The following is a 24,830-nucleotide window of genomic DNA, read 5'->3' as shown; positions in this document are numbered from 1 at the left end:
GGCTGAGAGCAGAACCTGCCTTATGGAGAAGACTTTTCTTTAAGGTGGTAGGGTTTTTTATCTGTTGTTTGTTTTTGTTTTGTTTTATTTTCCACCCAAAGCACAAAAGACTTCGAGTTAAATTCTAACTGCCTTGTGGCAACTCCTTTCTGGCCTAGAGTGATCAGCGATTTTGGTGATTGGTGATAGGCAGAGGGCCAGCATATTTCCTAAATTTGTATCCTTTTAAATCTTAGAAATTCTTCACGGCCTTCATCTCTTTCTATGCACTTTCTCAGTGATCTCTTAACTCTCCCGTATTTATCATATTCATACAGATGACTCCTAAATCTATATATCCAATCCTCATTTTCTGAGCTCCAGTATTTATCACCACCTGACTATTGGACATTGCCAATGTAAAACCTGCTATTATTAAATTTTATTTCAGTTATGTTCAACTTTTCATGATATGTTTGAGGTTTTCATGGCAAAGGTTTGTCATTTCCTTTTCCAGTTCATTTTACAGATGAGTCAACTGAGGCAAATAGGGTTAAGTGACATATTCAGAGTCACACACCTAATGTCTCAGTGCAGATTTGAATTCAGGAAGATGAGTTTTCCTGATCTCAGGCCTGTACTCTATCTACGGTGCCCCTGGAGCAAATATACTGTATCTCAAACTCAAGATGTCTAAAACAGAACTCCTTATCTTTATCCTCACGTTCACTCTTTCCCTAAACTTCTCATATTTTTTCTGCCAAAAGCAGAAAAACAAATAATGTCTTGGCTTGCCATGTCAGAAAATGTATGCCCTGTTCCAAACCTGTAGTTCAACACCTTTATTCCAGGAAGTAGGAGGTCTGGTTCAGTATAACTCTTTTATTATTTTGGAGAGGGGAGGAATGGGATGGATTAATAAATAGTCAATGATATCTCTTCCAACTCTCTGAGTCTGTGACTATGAACACAGATTAGTTGCTGACTTTAAAGTAGTTCTACTAATACTTATTTTTATTCTTAGCTGATCTATTATTGATATATTCAAAGTTACTTGAGTCTACTTACCTTTGAAATATTTGTAAAAGGATCTGGCTTGCTTTACCTCTCTATTGCATCTAAATTATGGCACTCATTTTTCAGTAAAATATTTTGAAATGAGGATTAATAAAATGGGAAGTGCAGAAAAGAGAACAGCGAGGATGGTGAAGGGCCTTGACTTAATACCACATTAGGATTTAAGGAATTGGACATGTTAAGTATGGAAAAGACCGTGGAAGATTGGTAGTATAAACGCAAAAGGAGTTAGTATGTGGAAGAGCATTAGACTTGTTCTACTTGCCTCAGAGACCTAGGAGAAATTGGTGAAATTTGTGGAGAGGCAAGTTGAATTTGATGTAAAGAAAATCTTTTTTTTTCTTTTTCTTTAATAGAGTTGTCATCACTACTAGGTCTCTACTCCAAAGAAATAACTACAAGGAAAAGGACCTATATGTACAAAAATATTTATTGCAGCTCTTTTAGTGGTGACAAAGAATTAGAAATTGAAAGAATGCCCATCAGTTGGGGAATGGCTGAACAAGTTGTGATATATAATTGTGATGGAATACTATTGTGCTATAAGAAATGACAAGCAAGGGGATTTCAGGAAAACCTGGACTTACATGAACTTATGCAAAATGAGGTGAGCAGAACATATTAACAGCAATATTGTACAGTGAATGACTTAACTATTTTCAGCAATATGATGATCAAAGACATTTCTAAAGGACTTATGATGAAAAATGCTATTAATCACCAAAAAAAAAGGACTAATGGAATATGAATACAAAGCAACACATACTTTTTCTTTATTTTTTTTTCCTTGTTTTGTGTGTTTCCTTTTACGCCATGGAAATATGGAAATGTCCGAATGATTTAACATGTAGGACATCAAATTGTTTGCCTTCTCTGTGGGGGGTGAATACAGAATTTGAAGCTTTAAATTTGGAACTCAAAAGTTTTAAAAGTGAATGTTAAAAATTGTTTCTACATTTGGTGGTGGGGGAAAATAAAATATTAAACAACAACAACAAAAAAAATAAATAGAGAACTCTGCAGAAGAGGAATGGACTGCCTAAGGATATTCTAGGTTCCCTCTCTTGGGATCCTCAGACAAATAAATGGATAAACACTTGACTAAGTTCTTAATAGAAGGGACTCTTATTTAAGTATCATTTAACTAAATCATCTCTGAGTGCTTGAGATTCTATGAAACTCAAGCAGTCTCTAATGTCATTGCATATTGGTCTTTTATGTATCAATTAGCCATTTGTGTGTGTGTTTATTGAATGTGTATATGTCTGTCTCTGTATGCTAATACAGGAACTCATAGATGTCATGAGATAAACATATATCTTTAACATGAGATATGACATTATTTTTATAATTTTTTTTTTTTGGTCAGTACCATTGGTGTTTCTTGCACTATCATTAAATTTTTTAAAGCATATAGAACCATTTTTTTTCCTTCAAATCCAGAGCCAGACTAACATTATAACTCTTGATAATTTTCTTTATATTTTTTGCATTTGTCATGAATTTTACCATCTTACCTTTGATTTTGGTGATTTTGAGTTTAGAATTTTTAAAAAGGAGATCAGAATGGTTTAGTTTATTGTCTTTTTTAAATCATTGTTTTGTTAATTCAAAAAGTTTTGCTTTTCATTTGGTTTATTTGATTTCAAAATTTCTACTTCATGCTAGTTTTGGGATTATTAAACTATTGGAATTTTGTAGTTTTAAAAATGCTTCTGTTGATTTAAATATTCAGAGATACATATTTTTCCTAAGGTCTAATATAGGTAAAGCCTATATATTTTAATATGGTGGTTCATTCTTTTTAATGTAATTACTCATTTCCATTATTCTATATTTTGAATCATTCATCTAAATATATTTAATTCTTCATGTAAGTCTACAATATTATCCTTACTATTTTATAATATTTAATTTTTTTTGCATTGAGGTTTTTAGGTCCTACAATGTCCTCAGTTGTTTTCTATGAGCCAAGGAACTTTGATTCCTATTCAAAAATTTCCACTTAAAAAAAAAAAATTCCACTTTTAACAGTTTTCCCAAGATTCTCTTCTGTACATAATTGGCTTTTATTATGTAGATTTTCTATTGTCTGAAGGAGAGATGTGTGAATTATCTGCAATTTTTGTCTCATTATCTGGGTACTTTTTTGTTGACAATTTAGTTACTTTTCCTTTAATAGTACTTAGGTACTATGCTATTTAGCGTAAATTTATTTAATTTAAATTGTTTCATTATTTAAAGTGCCTTTAAATGTAACAATTCCCTCTTCTCTCTCCCTGGATGTTATCTAATTTTTACCATTACTTTATCTGAAATTGATTGCTTTTTCTGATTTCTGGATTCTACTTTATGCAACATTTTTTGTTCCATTTTAACTGTGTAAAGTCATCGATACTTCTTGTACATAGAAAATTGTTGTTTTCCATTTTATAAGTATTTAATCAATTAATATTCAAGGTTTTAACTGTTAAAATTTCCTCCTCCTACTGAATCATATACTTTCTCTTTAGAAGTCCATACACAATGTACTTCCCGTTTATTTTTCTTCAATTTTTGTCTTCCTGCTGAAGAGACATCTCCTACCTACTATGCCTTTTCTAGTTCAGATTCAGATTAAACCTTGCCATTTTAGAAAAAAATTGACTTTAGCTATTTGTAGCTTTTTATGACTTAAAGCAATATAATCCATCTCCATTTTTGGGCACGAAAACTGGATTCTAATTATAGCTATAGTGTAAGACTGGAAAATACCTCAGAGGCCAATTAATCCAAATTCTTACTTTTAGAGAAAAAGAAACCAAGGCCTATGGAAGTAAAGCAATTTGCTCAGTCTTGCTCTCATGCAGGTAGCAAGCATCTGAGTGTGGATTTAAACTCAGATCTTGTCACTCAAGATTCAGTCCTCTTGCCACTAACTTCCAAAACAGTGTTAGTTAAATCATTCACTTTTTGACCCTTAGAACCTATACATTAGAAGGAATAAGTCATCCCTAAAACCCTGTTTTCCTTTTAATTGTGATTTTTGTCAATTTGTGGGTAGTAAACAAGATGGGGCTTGGACAAATGACTGTTAAATGATAATGTTATTTGCATTCAATATTGTATGTTTGTGGTACTATCAGCCATGCACATTTTACCACACAGATATGCAAATATTCTCGAAAACACCTTAGTCAGACAAAGACTGCACTCAAAAAAAAAAAAAAAAAAAAAAAAGGCAAATGACAAAATAAATGAAAGCCATTGGTATTATACAATCAATTTCAAGGAAATACTGAAAATCAATATCAAAAGAAATATTTTAATTTTGAAAAAACCAAGATCTCTCAAAACAATGATTACAAAGCTTCATGTTGCCATATATACATGTAAAAAAATACTTCAGGACCCTGCATTCTTGCCCCTTGAGATGCAGCAATCAATATTCCTATTCATATAATCAATCTTTGAATGTTTCTTAAATTGTATATACTCTGTTCAAAATCTTTCTTCTTTATACCTTTTGTGCCGTTTGACACAACAGGTATTTGTGCAGCCCTGGGAAATATTAAAATACATTTTAATTTAGCGTTAAAGTGCACAGTACATTACATAGGAAACGATATGCTCGCCGCCAATCCAAATTACTCTTCAGCCAATGCCTCTTCCTTAGAACACAAGCTTCTGCTTTGGTTAAAGTTAATGAACGTTTAAATGCACACTGTCCTCCCGATCGATTGCTGCTGGGATCCCGTTAGCTTCCTCACCAGGTGCTGCATCGCCTGCTGATGAATGTGACGACAATTGCTCTTTGCAGTTTGGGACATGTGGCTGGCATTCATTCACATATAATCAAGACTTTGAAAGAATATTGGAATATTGGTCTCTGCAAATGCAGCATCAGAGTGAACAAGCATAAACTGCCTAAAATAGGTTGTAGTGTGACTGAAACATAGCTGGTTCTTTCAAACATTCTCTGCCTCTGTGTATTTTCCTTTCTTTTCTAGTGCCCTCTATAATCATTCCTTCACCCTGCTGCTTTATAAACCTACACTTGCTTAGCTCCCTCCCTTAGTTTTTCCTCACCTATAAAATGAAGGGGTTGGACTAAAGCCCTGTGAGGTCCCTTCCAGTTCTCCATCTATGATTCTATGATCCTAAGCTTCCTTGCTCTGCTACCTCTACCAGACGCCCTTTGAACTACATGCAGCATCTTCACGTGGTTGGCCTGAGGATTCAAGATGCATTTCTAGGGTTTCAGGACAAAGAAAAGAAATCTTGCATTCTTTTACGAGTTGCCTTGAAACTCTAAAAATTCCCTTCCTCCCCCATCCCTGCCCCTGCCCACCCACTAAAATAGAATAAAATAAAACTTTTTACATCTAAGAAACATTTCCTTTTAAAAAAAAATTGGCAGTTGTAAAAAGTATCACTCTACTGAATCCAGGTGCAATGGACCTTAAATGAACTTTGACAACTCAATGTTTTTCCTTTTATGCTGGGCCCACTAAAGACCTTTTTGGTTAAAGAGTAAACTTTTTTAATCTTCATTTTCTTGTGCTGTTTTCTCAATATCTGCCTCTAGTGCTGAAGTCTTTTAAGTTACCCAGGTTACAGTGCAAAATTATATTTCAAGACTCATGTTGCTAACTCCTACTCGTTGTGTTAAAAGTTTAATGTCTTGTGCATAGTAAAAATAAGTATCAATCCAAAAAATAGTTGTTCACATTTTGTCTTCAAGTTTAATCTTTCCTTGTATCATCACAGCTATTTACAAATAAATGTGGGTGCTCTCTTGATTTATGTCAATTCATTAGCATGGGGGACAACAGGACTGCTGGAATGTAAGAAATTGAATGGAATGCAGAAATATAAATTAGGCTGATGTTCCACAAACCAAAATATGAACAATGCCTCCCCAAGAAAACAGCTGTCATTGAAGCACCTATTTCTGTTGAGTTTTTTAAAAATCATATACACTAGAAAACAGGATTACTAAAGTCTAAAACTACTGCACACCAAATAGGATAGAAAATAACTAAATATTTATAATATTAAAATAAAGTGTTTAACCACAAAAAAGCAGTAATAAAATACAGTTTCCTAATTTACATTTTGCATCCAAAGGATGAATAACAACTTACTAATAAATAATATTTATATAAATATTTTTGTATGTTCTAAATAGTTTTTAAAAGGCAATGGGTCTGAAGCAACATCCTGGAAAAATCTGATGGTGAAAACCCTAACTCCCTCCCCCCAAATGTATGAGTTTGGTACTAATAAAAATGAATGCATTTGGCTGCAAAAACAGCTGTCCTCGGTGCTTTGGTAAAGGCAGCAGGTGAATATGGAAGGGAGGAAGAAAGTTCCATACATTGGAAGTGCTCATTTCTTAATAGTTGCTAGTTCTTGGCCACACCACATCAAGTATCTAGGCTGGATTTTCAGATGTGAAAGGAAGAATTTTTCTCTCCCAGTGGAAATATTTTCAATGCGCTTCTGGATTGGGAATTTGGAGGAATGAAGGGAGGAAGTGAATTCAAGAGCAGAGTTCTTGATCTCTGGTGAAGTTCGGTAGACTTAAAGGAGAGATGGTGGTGATTTCATGTGAACAAAGCCTTCGTTACAGTGACATCTAGTAACGCTTGAACTGTAATGCTCACTTTGACCAGGCCTTTTTCCTCAAGGATGTGATGGGGTAGACAAAGTTTTTCCTAAAAAAAAAAGAAAAGAAAAGAAAGAAAGAAAATAAATCATTTGGTGACCTGATTCTACTAATATCTTTTTGCATATAAAAAGTTAAAACCCACTACTGAAAAAATTAGAAATAATCATATTTATATAACCCCAGTATAGAAATAAGCCCTTTCTCTACATCTTCCAGAACATTTGTTTATTTTGCTCCAAATACTCAGTTTTGATGGTAGTCCTGGCAATGGACTTTTAACTAGATTTACTTAAGCTCATATAAGCTTAGAAAATGTTTATTTGAAAAGGCTAATTTGGATATAACCTTCTTTAGACTACACATATTGAAAAGGTAACTTATTTTCTCAAAGAAAAGCTTTGCAATTCACTTACCCAGTTCAAGTAACCCAAGTAATTTGGTCAAGGAGAAAGGTGTGCTGATTCATTTACAGCACTGACTGTGACCTCTTGAGAGCAGGCAGTGATCTTTATGAAAACTTGGGAAAGCTAATCAATTTTACTTCCTTACTTGCAAGGCTATTTGTAAACATAATTCTAACTCCAGTCTTCAAAATCTCCTTTTTTCTTTCCCCCAAGACATTTCCATTGATCCACATATTACATGCTGGTTTCTTTAAATGGCATTGTGGATTTTCTTAGGAGCTCAAGAAAGCTGGGAAGATCACCTGATCTAATCCACAGAAACATATACCACCTTTATAATCTGATCCTTAAACAATTAAATCAACTAACTTCCCCATCTAGTGACAGAATTAGTGGGAAACTTACTCTTTTCTCATCTATGAAATATGGAAGTTGGGTTAGATCAATGGTCCTCAAACTTTTTAAATAGGGGCCAGTTCACTGTCCCTCAGACTGTTGGAGGGCCAGACTATAGTAAAAACAAAAACTCACACTCTGTCTCTGCCCCTCAGCCCATTTGCCATAACCCAGCCGGTCGCATAAATGGCTGCATCTGGCCTGTGGGCTGTGATTTGCGAACCCCTGGGTTAAATGATCTGGAATGCTTCTTTCAGCTCTCAATCCTAGTCCTATAACTCTGACCTCATGAGATAGCCTAAGTATTAGACAGGTCTATTTCTTAGAAATTAATTTTTATTTTGAATTATCTAAAATCAGTTTCAAAATATGATAATTAGAAATCAGTGTAATATTCTAGATGTGGGTTGACTGGTTAGTACAAAGTGGGCCTTGATTTCTTAGAACACTATTCAGAAGCATAGCTGTGGTTTAAGACCATAAAAAACAAAATTTAGATTTAGAAGATCAAAGATAGCAGGACAGAGAGAAAAGAATGCTGGATCTGGAGTAAGAGGAGTTTTTCATGTTGCTTATGCCTATATATTTGTAGGCAAGTAAATATTCTCATCTACTGTATAAAATGAAGAGAATTAGGGTAAATGGCCTCTTAGGTCCCTTCTAATTATACTAAAATTCCTCAATCCTAGTCCAAACCCTTCATTTAATAGTTTAAGATCTGAGGCCCAGAAAAATGACTTCCTCATGGCTGTGATGAGTGAGAGTCAGAATTTGAACTAGATCATTTTTACTTCTTCCACAATTCTATCCTGGCTAGTGAATAAAAAAGGACTGAATTGGGAACTAATTTAAATAGTAGAATCTAGATCAATGATGACATGTTTTAAAGTTGTGAATAGCTATTTCCATTTTTAAAATTTATTCAATGTCTCTGATCAAAGTAGATTTGTGTGTGTGTGTGTGTGTGTGTGTGTGTGTGTGTGTGTGTGTGTGTGAATTTTGTGACTACAATCAAAAAGGAAAAACCTGAGGGGGGAAAAAAAAACTAGACTCCATACTTGATCTTCTAAGCATTTAACATACTCATTCTCCAGGATATTCCTCTCTATTGCTAGTAGGATAGGAAATGAACTCAGGAATTCTGGACTGGAAGTCCTGGAGTGTGGAAAGCAAGGCTACTCCCTGCCCCTATACTTTCTATGATCTGGTCACTGAAGAGAATGATTTTTGTGTATATATGTGTGTGGTTCTTACAATGCTGAAAGAAAAATGCAAAGTGAAAAGCTTCTCATGATTTTAAATTGACATACACTTTTATAAACAGAAGTGATCCTACAATATGTTAAAAAAAAAAAAAAAAAACTCCTCTCAGACCACATTTTCTTTATTAGGAAACACAGTTTCAGCAGAACTTTTCCAGTCTAACTAACAACATATTCTCCTTATTTCTAAAGCGAAGGCCCTTAAATGAAATGAGATAACATTTGTAAAGCATTTAGTTCAGTGCCTGGTGCACAGTGGGTAGCTAATGTAGGCTTCGTTCCGCTGTCCCTCTCCAAGTCTATGATTACTTTGAATAGAACACATAAGAATTGTCAACAGAGTTTACAAGAGGCTTTATAGTATACAATGTCCATTTAGAACAACTTGATCTTCAGAAAATCAGAATTACAGGATTTGAAATAAAAGTATCTAGACAATCTTTCTATCTTAAGTCACCACAAACCAAGAATACTAACAATACTATCTCTTATTTTGCAATCACATCTATTTGTTTTGGTCTTATGGGAGTCAGTCTATTCTAACCCAATTTGCTATAAATTCTATCTTTTACAGAATTTTGCTGTAGGCCCTGAAAGTGGTTAAAAAAAAAACATGGATCTCAAGCATTAAAAAAAAATTCATATCAATGAACAGAACCAAGAGATCACTGTATACAGCAACAAGATTATACGATGACCAATTCTGATGGATGTGGCTCTTTCCAACAATGAGATGATTCAGACCAGTTCCAATGATCTTGTGATGAGGAGAACCATTTATACCCACAGAGAGGACTGTGGGAATTAAGTGTGGACCACAACATAGCATTTTCACTCTTTCTGTTGTTGTTTGCTTGCATTTTTTTTTCCTGTTTTTTTTTTCCTTCTTGATCCGATTTTTCTTGCGCAGCAAGATAACTGTATAAATTTATACGTATATTAGATTTAACATATATTTTAACATATTTAAGATGTATTGGATTACCTACCATCTAGGGGAGGGGATGAGGGAAAGGAGGGGAAAATTTGGAACACAAGATTTTATAAGAGTCAATGTTGAAAAATTACCCTACATAGGTTTTATAAATAAAAAGCTTTAATAAAAATATTCGTATCACAGGCATACTTTACTGTTATAATCATATGAAAAGGAAAGCTGACAGCCTCTTTTGAGGGGGTATATGTCTGAATTTTAAGTCTTGCCAGAATTATGAAATGAACTAGAAGGTAAAAAGTTTACCAAATCCCACAAAGAATGTCCTATTCATTTTGCCAAGTATCATACTGAGGAAATTTACTGAGCAGAGAAATTCATGGGTATTATTCTTTAAGTTTATCACTTTCATGTGCTCATACTTTATGTCACCAGTGAAGCTGCTGACTTCATAAAGCCAGGACCCCAACCAGCTTAGTATTGTCAACACTGTCATCAAATATGAAAGGGATTAAACTAACAACAGCAAATCACATATAGAATTATCTCTCCTTGGGGCTCAGGCTGTGAACCATTAACCTCAACTTTTCTTTCTTTATCTTTCCCAAGAGGGGAAGGTTAGGAAATGTATTGGAACAATAACTAAAGACAGTTAAACTTTACCTTGAGAGTTGGATCCAGGAACAATGAATAATATGGCAATGAAAGCTACAGGTGAAACAGGAGCTGAGGAAGTCTAACTTGGGAGACTGTCCTGGACTGACTGAGTGCCAGAACTCAAAAGAAGCATGCTTCATTGCAACTTGACTGACTATGATAAAGGGCACAATGTCTGGACCACAGAGGGACTGGGAAGAACAGGCTCCCATCTTAGCCTGAGGCGGGTGCATCAAATATGGCAAAACTGCCCTAACCTTCTTTCAGGGCTGCTTTGTCTCACTCCAAATGGGCAATCTCAGAGTAAAATCTATTTGTCTGTTCATATTCCACGGCCAAAACACCTGGAAAAGCAAGTAGATCCGTGGACCAGCTAGCAAGTAGAGGAATAATGGAATGAATACTTCAGATGTAGCCTGGGTTCTGGTCAGAGGCAATGGAATATAGTGGGAAAGATGTTGGACTTATGGTTAGGACAGACTGGGTTTGAATCTTGGCTCTGATACTTCACAGTTAGTTGTGTGACCTTGAGTAAATGCTTGAGATACAATTATAAAAAGAAGATAAACATATAATAGGTAAGGGAAAATCAGCTAGGAAAACCTTAGAGTTCTATTCTACACTTATGAGCTTTAAGGGCTCTCTGGGACACTGGAAGATCTGCTTAATCATCATGAATTCCAGTTTCCTTAACAGCAAGAAGAAGATGATAATCTTTTATAGGGTTGTTAGGAACATCTCGTGAAACAAGAACCATAAGAAATATATATGCCACAAAACAGGAATACTAAATTGCTTTTGTCATGAGTATCAGTATAAATCATCAATTTTTTGTTTTAACAGGAATAATAATTATTCCTATTTTATAGATGAGGAAAGAGAAATTAAAAAAAAAAGAGAGAGAAATACCACCACATGAAAAAATCCAAACTGAGAAACACTCATCAGGAAAAATTCCTGCAATAAGTAACTCGCAATGGATATAGGTACAAGAAAAATAACTGTCTATTTAAGCTAACTTTAGACACAAAGTAACAGGCATATAACATGTGCAGATATACCTGGCACCATAAACAAGAACTCAGACAATGTCTCAAGCAAATCTATTTTCTGGTTCAAAAATAAGTATTTTAAGCATACTATGGATGCTTAAAAATTAAAACAATGTTATCCTCAATCCCTTTTTGTGGTGAAAATAACTATCTGCCCTTTTCCCTCTCTATACCTTATTTTATTAGTTTCATACACATCAGTTTTTCTGCAGAGCTTTTAAAGTAAGACTTGTCAGCATGCATGTGGGATGGAAATGCAAAGGAACGGAAGGAGAAACTAGAGTGGAATGGTGCAAAACAGAAAGAGGGAGAGGGGTCCCAGTTGCTATGTTCCCTCTCTCCTCACATTACCTTATCTTTATTTCTTTCTTCACTCAATGGGACATAGGATCCTTGAGGAGAAAGGCTGTTTTTATGCTTGTATCCCTGGTTCTTAGCTCAGTGCCTGGTACTTTATAAACATGCTAAATTGAAATGGAGAAAACATGTGTAATAGGGTCCAAAGTCCGTTTTTCCCCTCCTAGTCCTAGGCCTAATGATCATAAGAGATACCTAAAGAAATTTCACTTAGAGATGGCATTTAATTAGCCTCATGGTAAATGGAAAACTTCTGCAGCACAGTGTAGTGGAGAAAGTTTTATGCAGAGAGAATTACAAAGAATGCATGATCAACAATATTTCTATTTAAAAACATAGGTTTTCTGTTTATTCTGTATGTAGCTTGTTTGTATATATTTGCTTCTTGTCTCCCATAAATATTGTGGGTTTCCTGAAGACAAGGGCTGTCACTTGCCTCTTTTTGTGTTCCCAGTGCTTTACACAGTGACTTGGCTTATAGTGGGAGCTTAATGTTTTCTAACTAACTGACACATTATCACCTACATAATTTTAAAAACCCATAAAATGCATTATCATCAATATTCAGTTATTATTTTATCTCTATCTTAGTTAACTAAGTCTCAAAGAATTTAAGGCTTTCCCAAGGTAGCAGGACCAAGGAGTTATTCTTAATTCAGACCTTTTCCCTACTGGCCCATATTACTTCTACAGAACTTATTATTTACAATAAACTTCACATTTTTCTATGTTAAGAACAACTCCCTGAAAACATAATTTTAAAAAACAGAAAAGAAAATTTCTTTAAACAAACACCTTGACTGAGAATACAGAAGCCATAAAAATTCTAGGAGTTTTAAAAAGTTTATTTTTTGTTCCTTTGTTAAAACAGATATTGTTACTGTAGAATATTTTGATTTAAATCTGGGTAGTATTTGAGTAAGAGAGAGGGAAAAACCATGACAAACTTGTATTTATTATTTTATGCTACGTGACATAGCAAGAGCTTGACAATTACTATTGACTGAAGTTATAATTGGATTTAGAGCTGAGAGTCAAACCCTTTCAATTTATAAACAGGAAAAAAGGATATAGAGAGCATAAGCAGGGAAGGTGCTTGTCCATGTTCCCATTAGGTGCTTAGGACTAGACAATGAATTTAATTCAGGTCTTCTGTCTCCAAATCCAGCATACTTCTCATTACTGATATGTGAAACAATTTAGGGCTACAATAAAATCTAAATAAAATCCTTCCCATTAATTATGAGGTCTGTATTGATGATGGTCAGATGATGGTTACTAATGTATCACCTACTACTGATGAGGCCCTTTGGATCCTGATAAGAGTCTGACCAAGTCTGAGGAATGAGGACTTTTAAAGATATGGGCAAACATTTCTTCTGAGACTTCTTATTACTCGTCTAACAGCACTTAAAATAGTTCTATTCTTTGGGGTGTTATAAGGACTTTAAATGCCTAGATCAAGTCCTAGAGGTAAGAATTTTATGTGATCCAATAGAAATGCAAGCAGACATGTATACATTGAGAAAGAGATGTATACATTCCTTTAATTAATTAATTAATCAATTGATCTTATTATCTGTGACGTTGGAGGTAGAAAGAATACACATAATACTTCATGGAACATCTTGTTTCCAAACTATGAAGAGTCCAATGATTAGGCATTGATTCTGTGCCCATCAGGCACACACTTACATAAGAAATCAATATAATTAGGTAAGAGATAAAAAACTAATTTACTACTTGTTACCCAATATCTGAAAATCACAGCAAACCTCAATGTTTTCCAAAAAGCAATTAAACCAACTTATTCGGGCAGAATTATTCTAATGTAAACAAGGAAATTACTTTTTAAAAAAGAAAAATGAAAAAATCCATGACTCTAAAGCCTATAGCAACATAATTCAGGGGATTAAACTATACAGACTGAGGAAGATGTTAACAGGTGAGCATTCACATGACCAGGAGAAAGAGCAGAGGAATTCAAATGGTCATTAGAATGGAAATCCAATAACTGTCTGCGGCTCCTCTAAGGATTTCTCAGTGGCTATGGAAGTAACTGACATTGTGGGATTAAAGTCACTCTACTTTGGCTCTAAGAAATATCTTCAAGAAGACTAGATCAGGGAATTGGGCTCCAAAATGTATTTCTTACAGTTCCATTCAGGGAATTATAACTGTTGACAAAGCTTCCCAGTTTACTGAATAGACTCCCTTGAATTTTTAGTTATCAAAATGTTTAAAAATCCAATTATTTGTTATATAGAGAGTTTATTCTACTTACAGAGTTCATATTCAAAATAGGTCAATGTAAATGGTTATTTATTTAAGAAAAAATAGAAATTGTAAGTGCTATTGTTCTGCTTTAGTTTGGAAATCCAATCTTATCTTGAGATAATAAAGAAAATAAATGACCATGACAACATGACAAATTACTTTTTTCTGCATCCAGATTGACAATGGTTAACTAGATAAGATTATAACAGTTCAGTGGAAAAATGTGAACACAACTTAACAATTAAGTCCATTAGAGAAAATAAATATAGCAAAAACCCTGTCCATTCTAGTTGATTCTAATTTCCAGGGCAAAGTTGCATCCTGAATTAAAAGTGTTTTGTAAAGTGTAAAGTCCTCATATAAATGTGAGCTGTTACTATTTTATAAATTGTTGCATTCCTTTGTGAGAAGGAAATAGTGAGTGAGATTTGCAACTGATTGATAAATTATTTTTGCATCTAGAAATTTCTTAAACAATTTAAATTTGGGCCTAACAACTTCTGGTTCAGAGTAAAGAAATACATAGCAGCCAACTAAAAGAACCTGTCCAGTCTCATCCCAAGAATGGAAAGGTAAAAAAGAGCTAAAAACCTAGTACATGCAGGGTAAGGCAAGAAGAAGAGAACAAGAAGCAAGGAAAAGGGATGAAAGACAGCTAGCTGGAGGATCAGAGCATTCAGCTCTCCTTTCTCCAAACTGGGGGTTAATAATTTGCTGACCTTTCAGTCTCCTTTTTACTATTTACTAGCTGTGTAACTATCAACAAATGACATTACTCGAATCCCAATTTTTTCATCTATGAAGTGAAGATAATACTTTTATTTATAAGCGACCTCGTAGGAATGGTTAGGAAGTGCTTTGTAAGTATTAATGGGCTACAGAAAGATGACACATTATTATTAATCATGGGCCACAATGTCAAAAACTAAATTTTCAAAGCCATTAACCAATGATTTTTTTTTACTTTTCCTTGAAAAATGGAATTAGATTTTATAAGACTAGAATGAGAGGTGCACATCTTTCACAGTAGATATTGTAGATTTTCAGCAACATATCAGAATTTGATTATCTTTAGAAATTACAACAATCTACAAGCAAAGAAAGATTTAAAGTCACAAATCACTGTCTTTACAACAAATATGCAAAGCAATTATTAACAAATATTATTAATTCCATGTCATAAATGTAGAACTGGGGTTTGAGTGCTTAATGAACTGTTCATTGTTACACAGTTAGGAAGTGTCAGAGCCAAAATTTGGACCCAGTCTTCCGATTCCAGGGTTGAGGGAAGAATGAGAGGAAGGGAAGTCTTTCTTTCATAGAGAGAAGGAAAGAATGATTTTGTCCAATTTCTCAGGCAACCTTTGCTGCTAGTTGAGACACAAGGGATGGTTTGCTGAAGACAATCTACTAAAAATAACATAAACAGGAGAAATGCTACAAGACAAAGCAAGGCTGATCCCTGGTGTCTGAGAAGCTACAGTAGTGGAAAGAACTCACAAGTCTATAGCAAAAGGAAATGGATTGGCCCAATGGGAATAGCTGAAGCCAGGAGGCAAAAGGTGGAGCAGAAGCTGCTACTCAACCCAAATAACAATCATCATGCATGCATACTCTACGGAACTAAGACTACAGGTCATCATATAGCTCCCATAAAACCACTGAGTACTATGGCAGAAATGGCACCAGCTTCTCCCAATACACAGAATATGTGTGTGAAAATGCATATTTCATTAAGATTTTAAAATAATACACATTATTCCCAATGCTTGTTCAAATAAGAGTAATAAAAATCACCCTCTGGCACTTCTATTTGAGGTGTCTGGAAAGTTCAGAAGGCAACTACTGACAAAGTTAGAAAGAAAGGTAACAAATAAAACTATATATAGTCCATGCAAACTTATCAAAGTATTCTCTCTGGTGACATAAATAAATCACTTTAACACCTAGCTTATAAGCCTTAAAAATTTCATTCTTACAATAAAAAAATCCTAATAATTTGATTCAACCCAGCCACTAAAATGATGAATCTGAACAAAAAATCTGATTAATCAATAAACATTTATTAAATATCTACTCATATATATATATAAATGTACAATAAAATACTTAATGACTCAATGATGAGGCAAATTAAACCATTTACGAAAATCTAAGTGATAAAACCCCAGTGCCCAAACAAGATTTATTTAACACTGGGAACTTTCTAACTTCCATGAAAAAAGAAGAAAATAGGGAGATAATACATAAAGACTTACTGCCTTGGTACTTTAAAAGTCATAAGTAAAATAGAACCAAAGAGACTAGTTTTACAACCTGCAGTCCAATTTTCAAAAGTAACATCTTGATTTTAGTTCACTTTAGGGATTTGGTCACCTTGACTTTCTATAGTCTTGGGATTCCACATGTATTCTCCTCTTTCTTATGAGAATCTACCCTTTGCCACGAGTCATCTCAGTTTCTAGACACATTCTAGAAACATAATTCAATCTGAAATTTCTTAAATTCCTTCCCTACTTATAATAAAATAGAAAATATATATCAAAATTATTTTACTTATCCATCTATGTCCTTATCATTTGTGCTATGTTGTCCTACCCGAATTAAATAATGGAAAGGAATGAGCCCTTAGGCCATATTCCCAGGCAAAAATGTTTGTGTAATCTTTGGTGCTTAATATTTGCAAGGGACTAAGTGACTATGAGTGGATTATAATTACAGACATAAACAATGGCACTAGAAAGGGGGATTCTCAGCAAATGTCATATAAACAAAGCTGATGAAACAGGCAAGGGAAGAAGAGCTTACTGTGTCTTAGGTTCTGGTAGTATGAGAAGAAAAAAAAAGGAAGATTAATAGGAGGAGCTCTTTCATAATGATAAAGTAAAAAAAATAAAACCACCAAATCTCTAAAAAGCTTTCACACTCAGTTGGACAGTATGCTTTGCACATATGTACCATTCAAAGTGTTGCATATGAGTTGCTGAGAGGTAGCGTTAGAGAGGAAAAAGAAAAGTTTTAGAATTTTTAATAGCAGTGGACAAAGGAGTTCATTTCATTTTCTCACCTAAAGGTAAAATGTTAAGCTTCCTCTATAACATACCATATTGCTGCTGAAAAAACAAAATAAAACACTATCCCATCAAAATCTCAGAGAGCAGCACCAACATACCTTCTCTAATGGGGTTGGCGGATGAGGCACTATGTGACTTTAGAACAACACATTATTAAAACCACTGAGAGTTGCTCTGAGTACATTTTTGTAAAGCTACTGAAATGCCAATAAAAACTCTGAAATATTCAAAAAAGCATTTATTAAGCACCTGAAGGTTAATTATTCTGTGCTAGATGCTGTACAGAATTGGGTTACAAGGTAATACAATTTGGCATGCTGACTGATTATGCTCTTCCAGTATAAAATAAGGTTGGATGATTTTTTAAAAATCCTGTGTTTTTTCAATTAATACCTAGTTTTCACAAGACAATGGAAAACCTTGTCAATAAGATAAGAAGACTCAGTAATAGTAGTTTTTTTCTACTAGAAAATCAGCCATTTTCTTATTCAATATAACCTGGGTTTGATTAGACTGGTGGCAAGAAAGCTATGTATATCTTTCTTTTGAATTTCATCAGGTCCATACTTGCCTGCCAGGATTCATAGGAACATTCAGAGGGAAAATGTGTCTTCCTAGAAATTCTACCTAAAGACTGTTATCTATCTGGTAAGCATAAGGGTTCATGTTAATAAAAAACAACTGTCATATTTTCTAAATTTGGGAAATAAATTACAACTCTGGTATTAATATAAAATAAATGCTATAAGCCACATAATAGAAATGGAATTTAGATAAATAGCATACAATTTCCTTGTTTTTATATACAATGGCATTCTCTCATCAGAAAGACATTCTTAAAATTTGGATATAGTTTTAATTTTTTTCTTTAATCCCTTTGTCTAATTGCTCCATAGGCAATGTAGTTGAGTCAATATCCTATAAATCTAGTTAAGTATTAAAATAATTTTTCAGTGAATATATTTATTAGAATTCACAGGCTTAAGGAGCCTATTGAGAAGTCCTTCTTCTACTAATTTTATTATATCTAAGAATTATGCTGAAAACCTAAAGACTATAAATGTTTCAACTGGATCACATTCTGGGCCTCCAGAATTCAAGATCCACCTTTTCTATTCTAATTCTTAAATGAAGTACTCAAATGCAAAACCATCAATTGTGTGTATAAAATGTTTCTTAGAAATAGTGTAGTCCCACTTTTCTGCTACCTCCCTGCAATGGCTTGGTAATAAATGTTGTCAAGAGTCTTAGGACAGGCTTAATAACAAGAGAAGGATTAAAATGTACAAAAAGTTCTTGTGCCAGCAAATTTCACCATTAAGTATTTTAATGACTAATTCTATTTCCCCAAAGCTATTCTACTTGGGGTTCTTTCTTTAACCACCATGATAATACAATATGTCCATTGGCAATAACCTTACACATTGCTCCAATGTAGAAAAGGGATAATAAGAATCCAGATGAATTCTCACATATATAAGAATTCCCTAGTGGGCTTTTTAAAAAAGGTCATTCTGTGCTCCTTATTCTTGAATAATTTTAGGATCACTTTGGACCGAGACCTTAATTTTGCATCTCTGAATGAACACTTATATACTTAACCCTGCACTTATGGTCCTTGTTCAGTACTGGCCCATCCAAAGGAGGAAAAAAAAAATTCATGTAAAAAAATTATCCCAACTCCTTTCTTTCCCCCCTCCCCTTTTTTAAAAAGTATAATCCTTTTTTCCCTCTACCCAAGTATGGTTTCAGGCAACTTTAATAAATCAGGAAAAACTTGTGACAGCAACGTTGCTGATATTGCATGGACTCAGTAAACTAAATGTGATGGAAATGTGTGTATGAGGGACAGGTCTTAAATATCATTTTTGATTTAGAAGTTATAACCTGAAAACTTAATATGAAAATTTCTCAGCTCAAACTTATGAGACTATTGAAGAAATGACAGGAGTAGAATTTGCAAGGCAAAGGAAGAAGTGAAAAGTACCTGTAAAAAGTTAGATTAAGCAGAATGTTTGAATGCACATGCTAGTGAACAGATTATGCTGATAGAGCATTCCAGCGATAAGTAATATATATCAACACTACAAAGAATATATGGACAAGACAAAAGCCTATAAGGTCCCTGGAGCGAAGGGCAGCAGTTGATTGTGGGGGTTTCTCCCCATGTGCCAGCAGAGTATCAACAGTCTTTCGAATGTGACGAAAATCCAAGTGCAGGATGTCATACGGAGAGCAGAGGTCAGCCTATCCCGAAGGGCAGCCAGTAGAACAGAAAGAGAGTGAATAAAATTAAAAATACAAAGAGGTAGTAATAACAGGAGAGAAATGCAGTATTCTTGGTTGCTATATGGCTTGGAATAATAACCCTTGTCCTCATTTGCCAGGAAAAAAATCTTCCTTTCCCTTTAAAGACTTAGTCTATGAGAGAGAAGCACAATACTAGAATTTATTTTATGCAAACTAAGAGAGCAAAGTTGTTTTCTATAGATTTTCTTATAGTACCAAAAGTCTAGCTGAATGGTTATTGACAAAACCAATACCAGATACTCCATACTGATACAGAGCATTTTAACTGGCTGGTTTTAGGTGCTAACTAGTGATTGAAGAAATTTTCAGCTCAACTTCTTAATAAATGAAGAAATGTAAAGTTTAAAGTTTGAATTCCTTTATTTCATCTAAATTCAACCTCACTCATCTTTGAGAAATAAAAAATATTCCTATTTGAATGGTGAAATAACTCTTATCTTGGTTAGTCAAAAACTTTAAGGAATATGAGGGAAAATAAATTCTAAAGATATCTTTTATTCAAGATCAAAAAGGAAAAAATAACCCTAACATTTTTTTCCTTTAATCTGAAAAAAAAAATTATAAATATAGGGAAGTCTCCATGAAAAAATGTAGGCTTCTCAGAGACTAGGCAAAGTACATAAAGATTTGCCTAGCATCCTGGAGCTACTATGTGTCAGAGGCAAGACTTGAATCCACCATGTTTATTTCTTCTTATTTTTCAGAAACAAAATAAAATAAACTTGTTTATTATCTATATTTTACCTGTCTATATTTTATCTACCATGAAAGAAAAAAAAACCCCAAAACTTTCTAATACACTATCTTCCTAACTCAAATGGAAGCAAAGTTCAGAGTTTTAATGATTATAACTGAATTAAGGCTCAATAAGAAAGCAGAAATGAGTCTTTCAATGAGGAATTTTCAAATGAGACAAAGTCTTCAAAATTCACGATCCATGAATTTAAGAAAATATTTTGTTATAAAGCTCTTTAAAAAAAAAGCTTTATTAACAAACAGATGCAAATCACAGAAGGCTTAATTAAAAGCAAAGCACAATTGTGCTGAATAACTCTCCAAGATTTCGTAAATAATGGAAGATATACATTAATAAAAGATTTTAAGCAGTATAACCAAAAACTTAAGTCAGGAAAGCATGCTGACTCTGGTTTGATTAGGATATAGAAGGAAGACAACCATTATTTTTTTCTCAATGGACACAAAATTAATTCTATGAAATAAATGAACACCTTCAGTGAAAGAAAGCAGCTGCTGATAGATTTAATTTCATAGAAGGGAGAAGGGTAAGGAGAAATCTGATGATAGGGATTAGGAGAAGGAGACATAAAATAAGGAATCTAAGCGTGCCCAAAGCATTTTCTATTGCAATGTTGGCTGTAGCAGGTGAAACCCAAGAAAAACGTAGACATGAGCAAAGAGGAAAAGTCAGCTTCTGCAAACTGAAATGTAACTTATATGTGTGTTAGCTGCATAATAAAGACCATCACTTACTTAACTGATAAATAGAAGAAAGCATCTCCTAGTGAAATAGGTTAAGGAAAATGATTTTTGTATGCCCTCTAGAGGCTCTAAAAGAAAACTCATTTTTTTCACAAAGCAATTCAGTATGTAGAGGATATTTCTGATAAGGTAACTGCAAATTAAACAGCAGGTTCCTTATTCAAAATGCACACCGCGATGTGCACCAATCTATCCATTCACTGAACAATTTCAAGAATTATATATTTGTAGCTATAAAAATACCTCTCCCCCAGATAACTACTGTTATGGATCAAATGAGCATATTGTTACTTCTATTTTAATGTAAAGGAAACAAAAAATAGCTAAAGGAAAAGAAGCTAAATCAGTAGTATCCATGTGAATATGTAGAAATATGCTGATATAAAAATGAACTGAGCAACAACTCACATGCTTATTGACTTTTAAAGTATACCTGTCAGATGGCTGAAGACTATGATCGAGATAGTATAATAAATGGATGAAGCACAGTAGAGTTAAGATTGCTGTGGGAACTTGGGGTTTCCTGATCTTTGTGCTTTTTTTTCAGTAGCAATTTAATGAGAGCAGTTTAAAAGTTATATTTTCTTTCCATCTAATAAATAAAACTGAATAAAAATACCAAAAATAAAGGAAAAGTCAAGAAAGGAAAAATAACATTTTTAGCATATTATTAATAACTACAAAGCTATAGTAAATCCAGTCAGATTTACAGGAATAAGTAAGAGAGGGAGGCAGGATAATGTCCATGTTACTCAAAACAAAACCACCACCTCTAAGAGGTAAATGATTGTCCTAGAGCCAGTATATAAATAGGTGGGATGGGATTATAATTTTAGAATTGTTTAATTTTTAATGTCATTTGTAAAAGACCCAAGAGGATTCATAGAAAGAGCACTAGTGGGAGCAAATTAGAATTAGCATTCTAGTTAATACCAAGTCTTAGGGTCTTTCAGAAAAAAGGAGTTTATAATAAGAGTTCTAAGAGTTGACTATGTCTACTAGGCATAAAAACTTAAATGAAAGATTATGTATTTTTCCAGTAATTTTTTTAATTTAAAAAACATCACATAATGGTAACATTCAAAGATCAGGAAAAATTTAAAGCTTAACAGGAATTTTTTTTTCAGAATTATCCAAAAATTTAAGTTGATAACTAATTATGATGAATTAAGTCATGCCATTTTATTTTCAAGTGTGATTTCTAGTCTATGGAACATATTGTCCCTAAAATATTTTGTACAGATAAAGACAGATGGATCATTGATTAAAACTGTCTCTAAATCAAACCTATCACTCTATATAAGGATACATATTGTGCATGAGGAGTATTTCTGGACATTGCAAAAAAACATATATTTTTTGTTTTCAAAAGGTATCATATGTGACCTATGAATCAGCAATTTGTGAAATGAGAAACTTATTTAGATATGATGGAAAAAAATTTTTGGACTACAGATTTTGGTATAATCACTCAGTATCAGATCACAAATTAATCTAGTCTGGGTAATGAAGGTAACTCCATTTACAAAACAAATGCTTTCACTTTAGGATGAATAGAGATATGATTTTGAATCATATGTAAATTACAGTAAATGATTTTCTTAGGAAGATTAGTCTCTCAAGTAACATCCTTATGATGCTATTATCTCTGTCATTTTATAGAGAAAGACACAAGCATGATGAGATTAAGTGCCTTTCTTGTGGATCTCTGATGAGTGGTAAATGCTAACATTTTCCAACAATTTCTGCCACTCTTATCAAAAACCTGAACAGAATCCCTATTCCCAACTTCTCCACAGTATGGGGGGGAAAGCTTTCTACCTGGATAAAGAAATTGATTTTCACAGTTCTGTTTTTCTTCTTTCTTAAGAATGGCTTAAAAGCTAACCTAACCTAAGCTTTGTTATTGTTCCAACAAAAATATGATGTTAGGGGAAAATGTTATGTGGACATTCAGGTTCATAGATACACAGTAAGCCTCAATCAATAATAATGATTTTCCTGCTCTACTGACATTACAGTAATGTTTTATGACATTGTTTTATGGTGTAGCTTTGTTATTCTGTAATAATTGTATCATTGCAAAAATGACATTGGTCACTGAGAAGGGCATCATTTTATAGTACAAGAAGCCAGATTACAGCTTTGGATCTTCCAAGCTATAGGAATGGTCCCATTCGTGTACTCCTTGAAAAAGAAATTATCCTTTAGGACCCAATTTTATCCAGCTTTTTTTGCAGACTTCATATAAATGGAAGTTAAAGCTTCACCACCGAGAGGAACAATGTTTTAATGAATCCCAAAGAACTAAATGAAAACCTGATCTCTCTCTATAAAGTCTTTCTTAAGTAGAAGGTGAAAGCAGATACAGAAGGACCCGAGTTCAATTCTGCCCTCAAACATTTACCAAAAAAGTACTAGCTGTACCTGGGTGCCGGCCACTATCCCCTATCTTGTCTCAGTTTCCTCACCTGCAAAATTAGCTGGAGAAGGAAGTGGCAAACCACTCCAGTATCTTTGCCAAGAAAATCCCAAATGTAGTTGTGAAGAGTAGGATGTGATTGAAACAACTAAATGACAACAAAATTGTCATTTAAAGAAAGTCATCAAATTGGGGGGAAAAATCCAAAAGTAAAGGACATGGACATTTTAGGGTGGAAGAGAATATTACCTATATCATGAAGTGACTCTGAAGTTACCTCTACACCAAAGCTATACACATCTAATAGCTATAACCTAAACTCATTTTTTTTCTATTTCCCCATGGTTTCCTTACTGTCCCATCTTGTGCCCTACCATATTACATTCTGGGATATTAGCACTAACTTCATGTAATATATTTTCTTCCCATTGTCCCCAGGTTTATTCGCCCCATCCTTTAAGCAAAGTGAAAGTGGAAGACAAAAATTCTATTCATATAGAATATTTAGATCTTTAATATCTTTTCCATATATTCTAATGATCTGAGAATGAATTATGCTTCTCAGATCAGTGAAGATTTGAACTTTTAGTTTAAAGCAACCATGATAAATGAATAAACTCTAAATCAAGGGCAGGAGTACTCTCCTCAGAATCACTTTAAATAGTCTGTTAAAAATGCCTTTGAGTAGCATTACACTCACTAGACTACTATCTCTTCAATGATCCCATTTGCTATTCTGTTATAACCAGAGCAGAAACATTTCTCCAATGGACATTTTAGCCACTTGAGTAGTTCCAGTTGTTGAACTTTATCACATAAATATCTCTTCATTCTCTCTCCCCCAAAATAGCCATAGCTATGTCGCTGAGAACTAAGAGAGAAAGAGCTTATAGCAAGTTTTTTTTTTTTTTTTTTTTTTTTTGCTGCTGGACAGGGCTTCACAGGGATTTGGAAATTCTCAATGGGATGGACTCTTTACCAAAGCAGTCCTAGAATTTATGGTCCTAAGGTATTTTTTGGGGACACTGAAAGATGAAGAGACTTGCCAAGTATCACACAGTCAGCAAGTTTTAGAGGAGCGACTTGAAACCAGGTCTTCCTCAATCTGAGGCTGGTTCTCCCTCCACTCTAATAGCCTACCTCACATATTAAGAACATGGGGACTTAAAAACAAAAAATGTGCCAAAAGGCTGAGTTCAATTTTCAAGTATGTTTACAACTGTAATTGCAAAAATAAATTCCTGCATCTAAGTTAATGAACATGTCAATTTTTGCTGGGAAATTAGATCTGAATGGTTCTAATCCTAACTTTGGCCTTTGGTCTTCTATCAAGGTTTTTTAATAGAGGTCAATGGAACAAATAGTTTTTAATATACGAGAACACTTCAATTTTTCACTGTCTAAAAAAATTATTCACAATGTCAATTATAATCATTTTTTACAAAATACAGGAGTTCTAGTATGCATGCATATATA

The 24,830-nt window shown here is 33.8% G+C and overlaps 1 protein-coding gene across 2 annotated transcripts in view; it reads right to left on the bottom strand.

Annotated features, from left to right (window-relative positions):
• Positions 1 to 4,343: 4,343 nt before the first annotated feature.
• Positions 4,344 to 24,830, bottom strand: part of LRCH1 (leucine rich repeats and calponin homology domain containing 1) — a 213,985-nt gene continuing 193,498 nt past the window's right edge. For both annotated transcript variants that reach the window (XM_074304722.1, XM_074304723.1), the window contains one exon: positions 4,344 to 6,755. In XM_074304722.1, coding sequence (XP_074160823.1) covers positions 6,645 to 6,755 — 111 coding nt within the window. In that variant the 3' untranslated portion in view covers positions 4,344 to 6,644. The remainder of the gene's footprint in view (positions 6,756 to 24,830) is intronic.

The sequence above is a fragment of the Sminthopsis crassicaudata genome, chromosome 3 (genome assembly GCF_048593235.1).
Source record: "Sminthopsis crassicaudata isolate SCR6 chromosome 3, ASM4859323v1, whole genome shotgun sequence".
Classification (NCBI taxonomy): Eukaryota; Metazoa; Chordata; class Mammalia; order Dasyuromorphia; family Dasyuridae; genus Sminthopsis; species Sminthopsis crassicaudata.
This window is presented reverse-complemented; position numbering and strand designations above follow the sequence as displayed.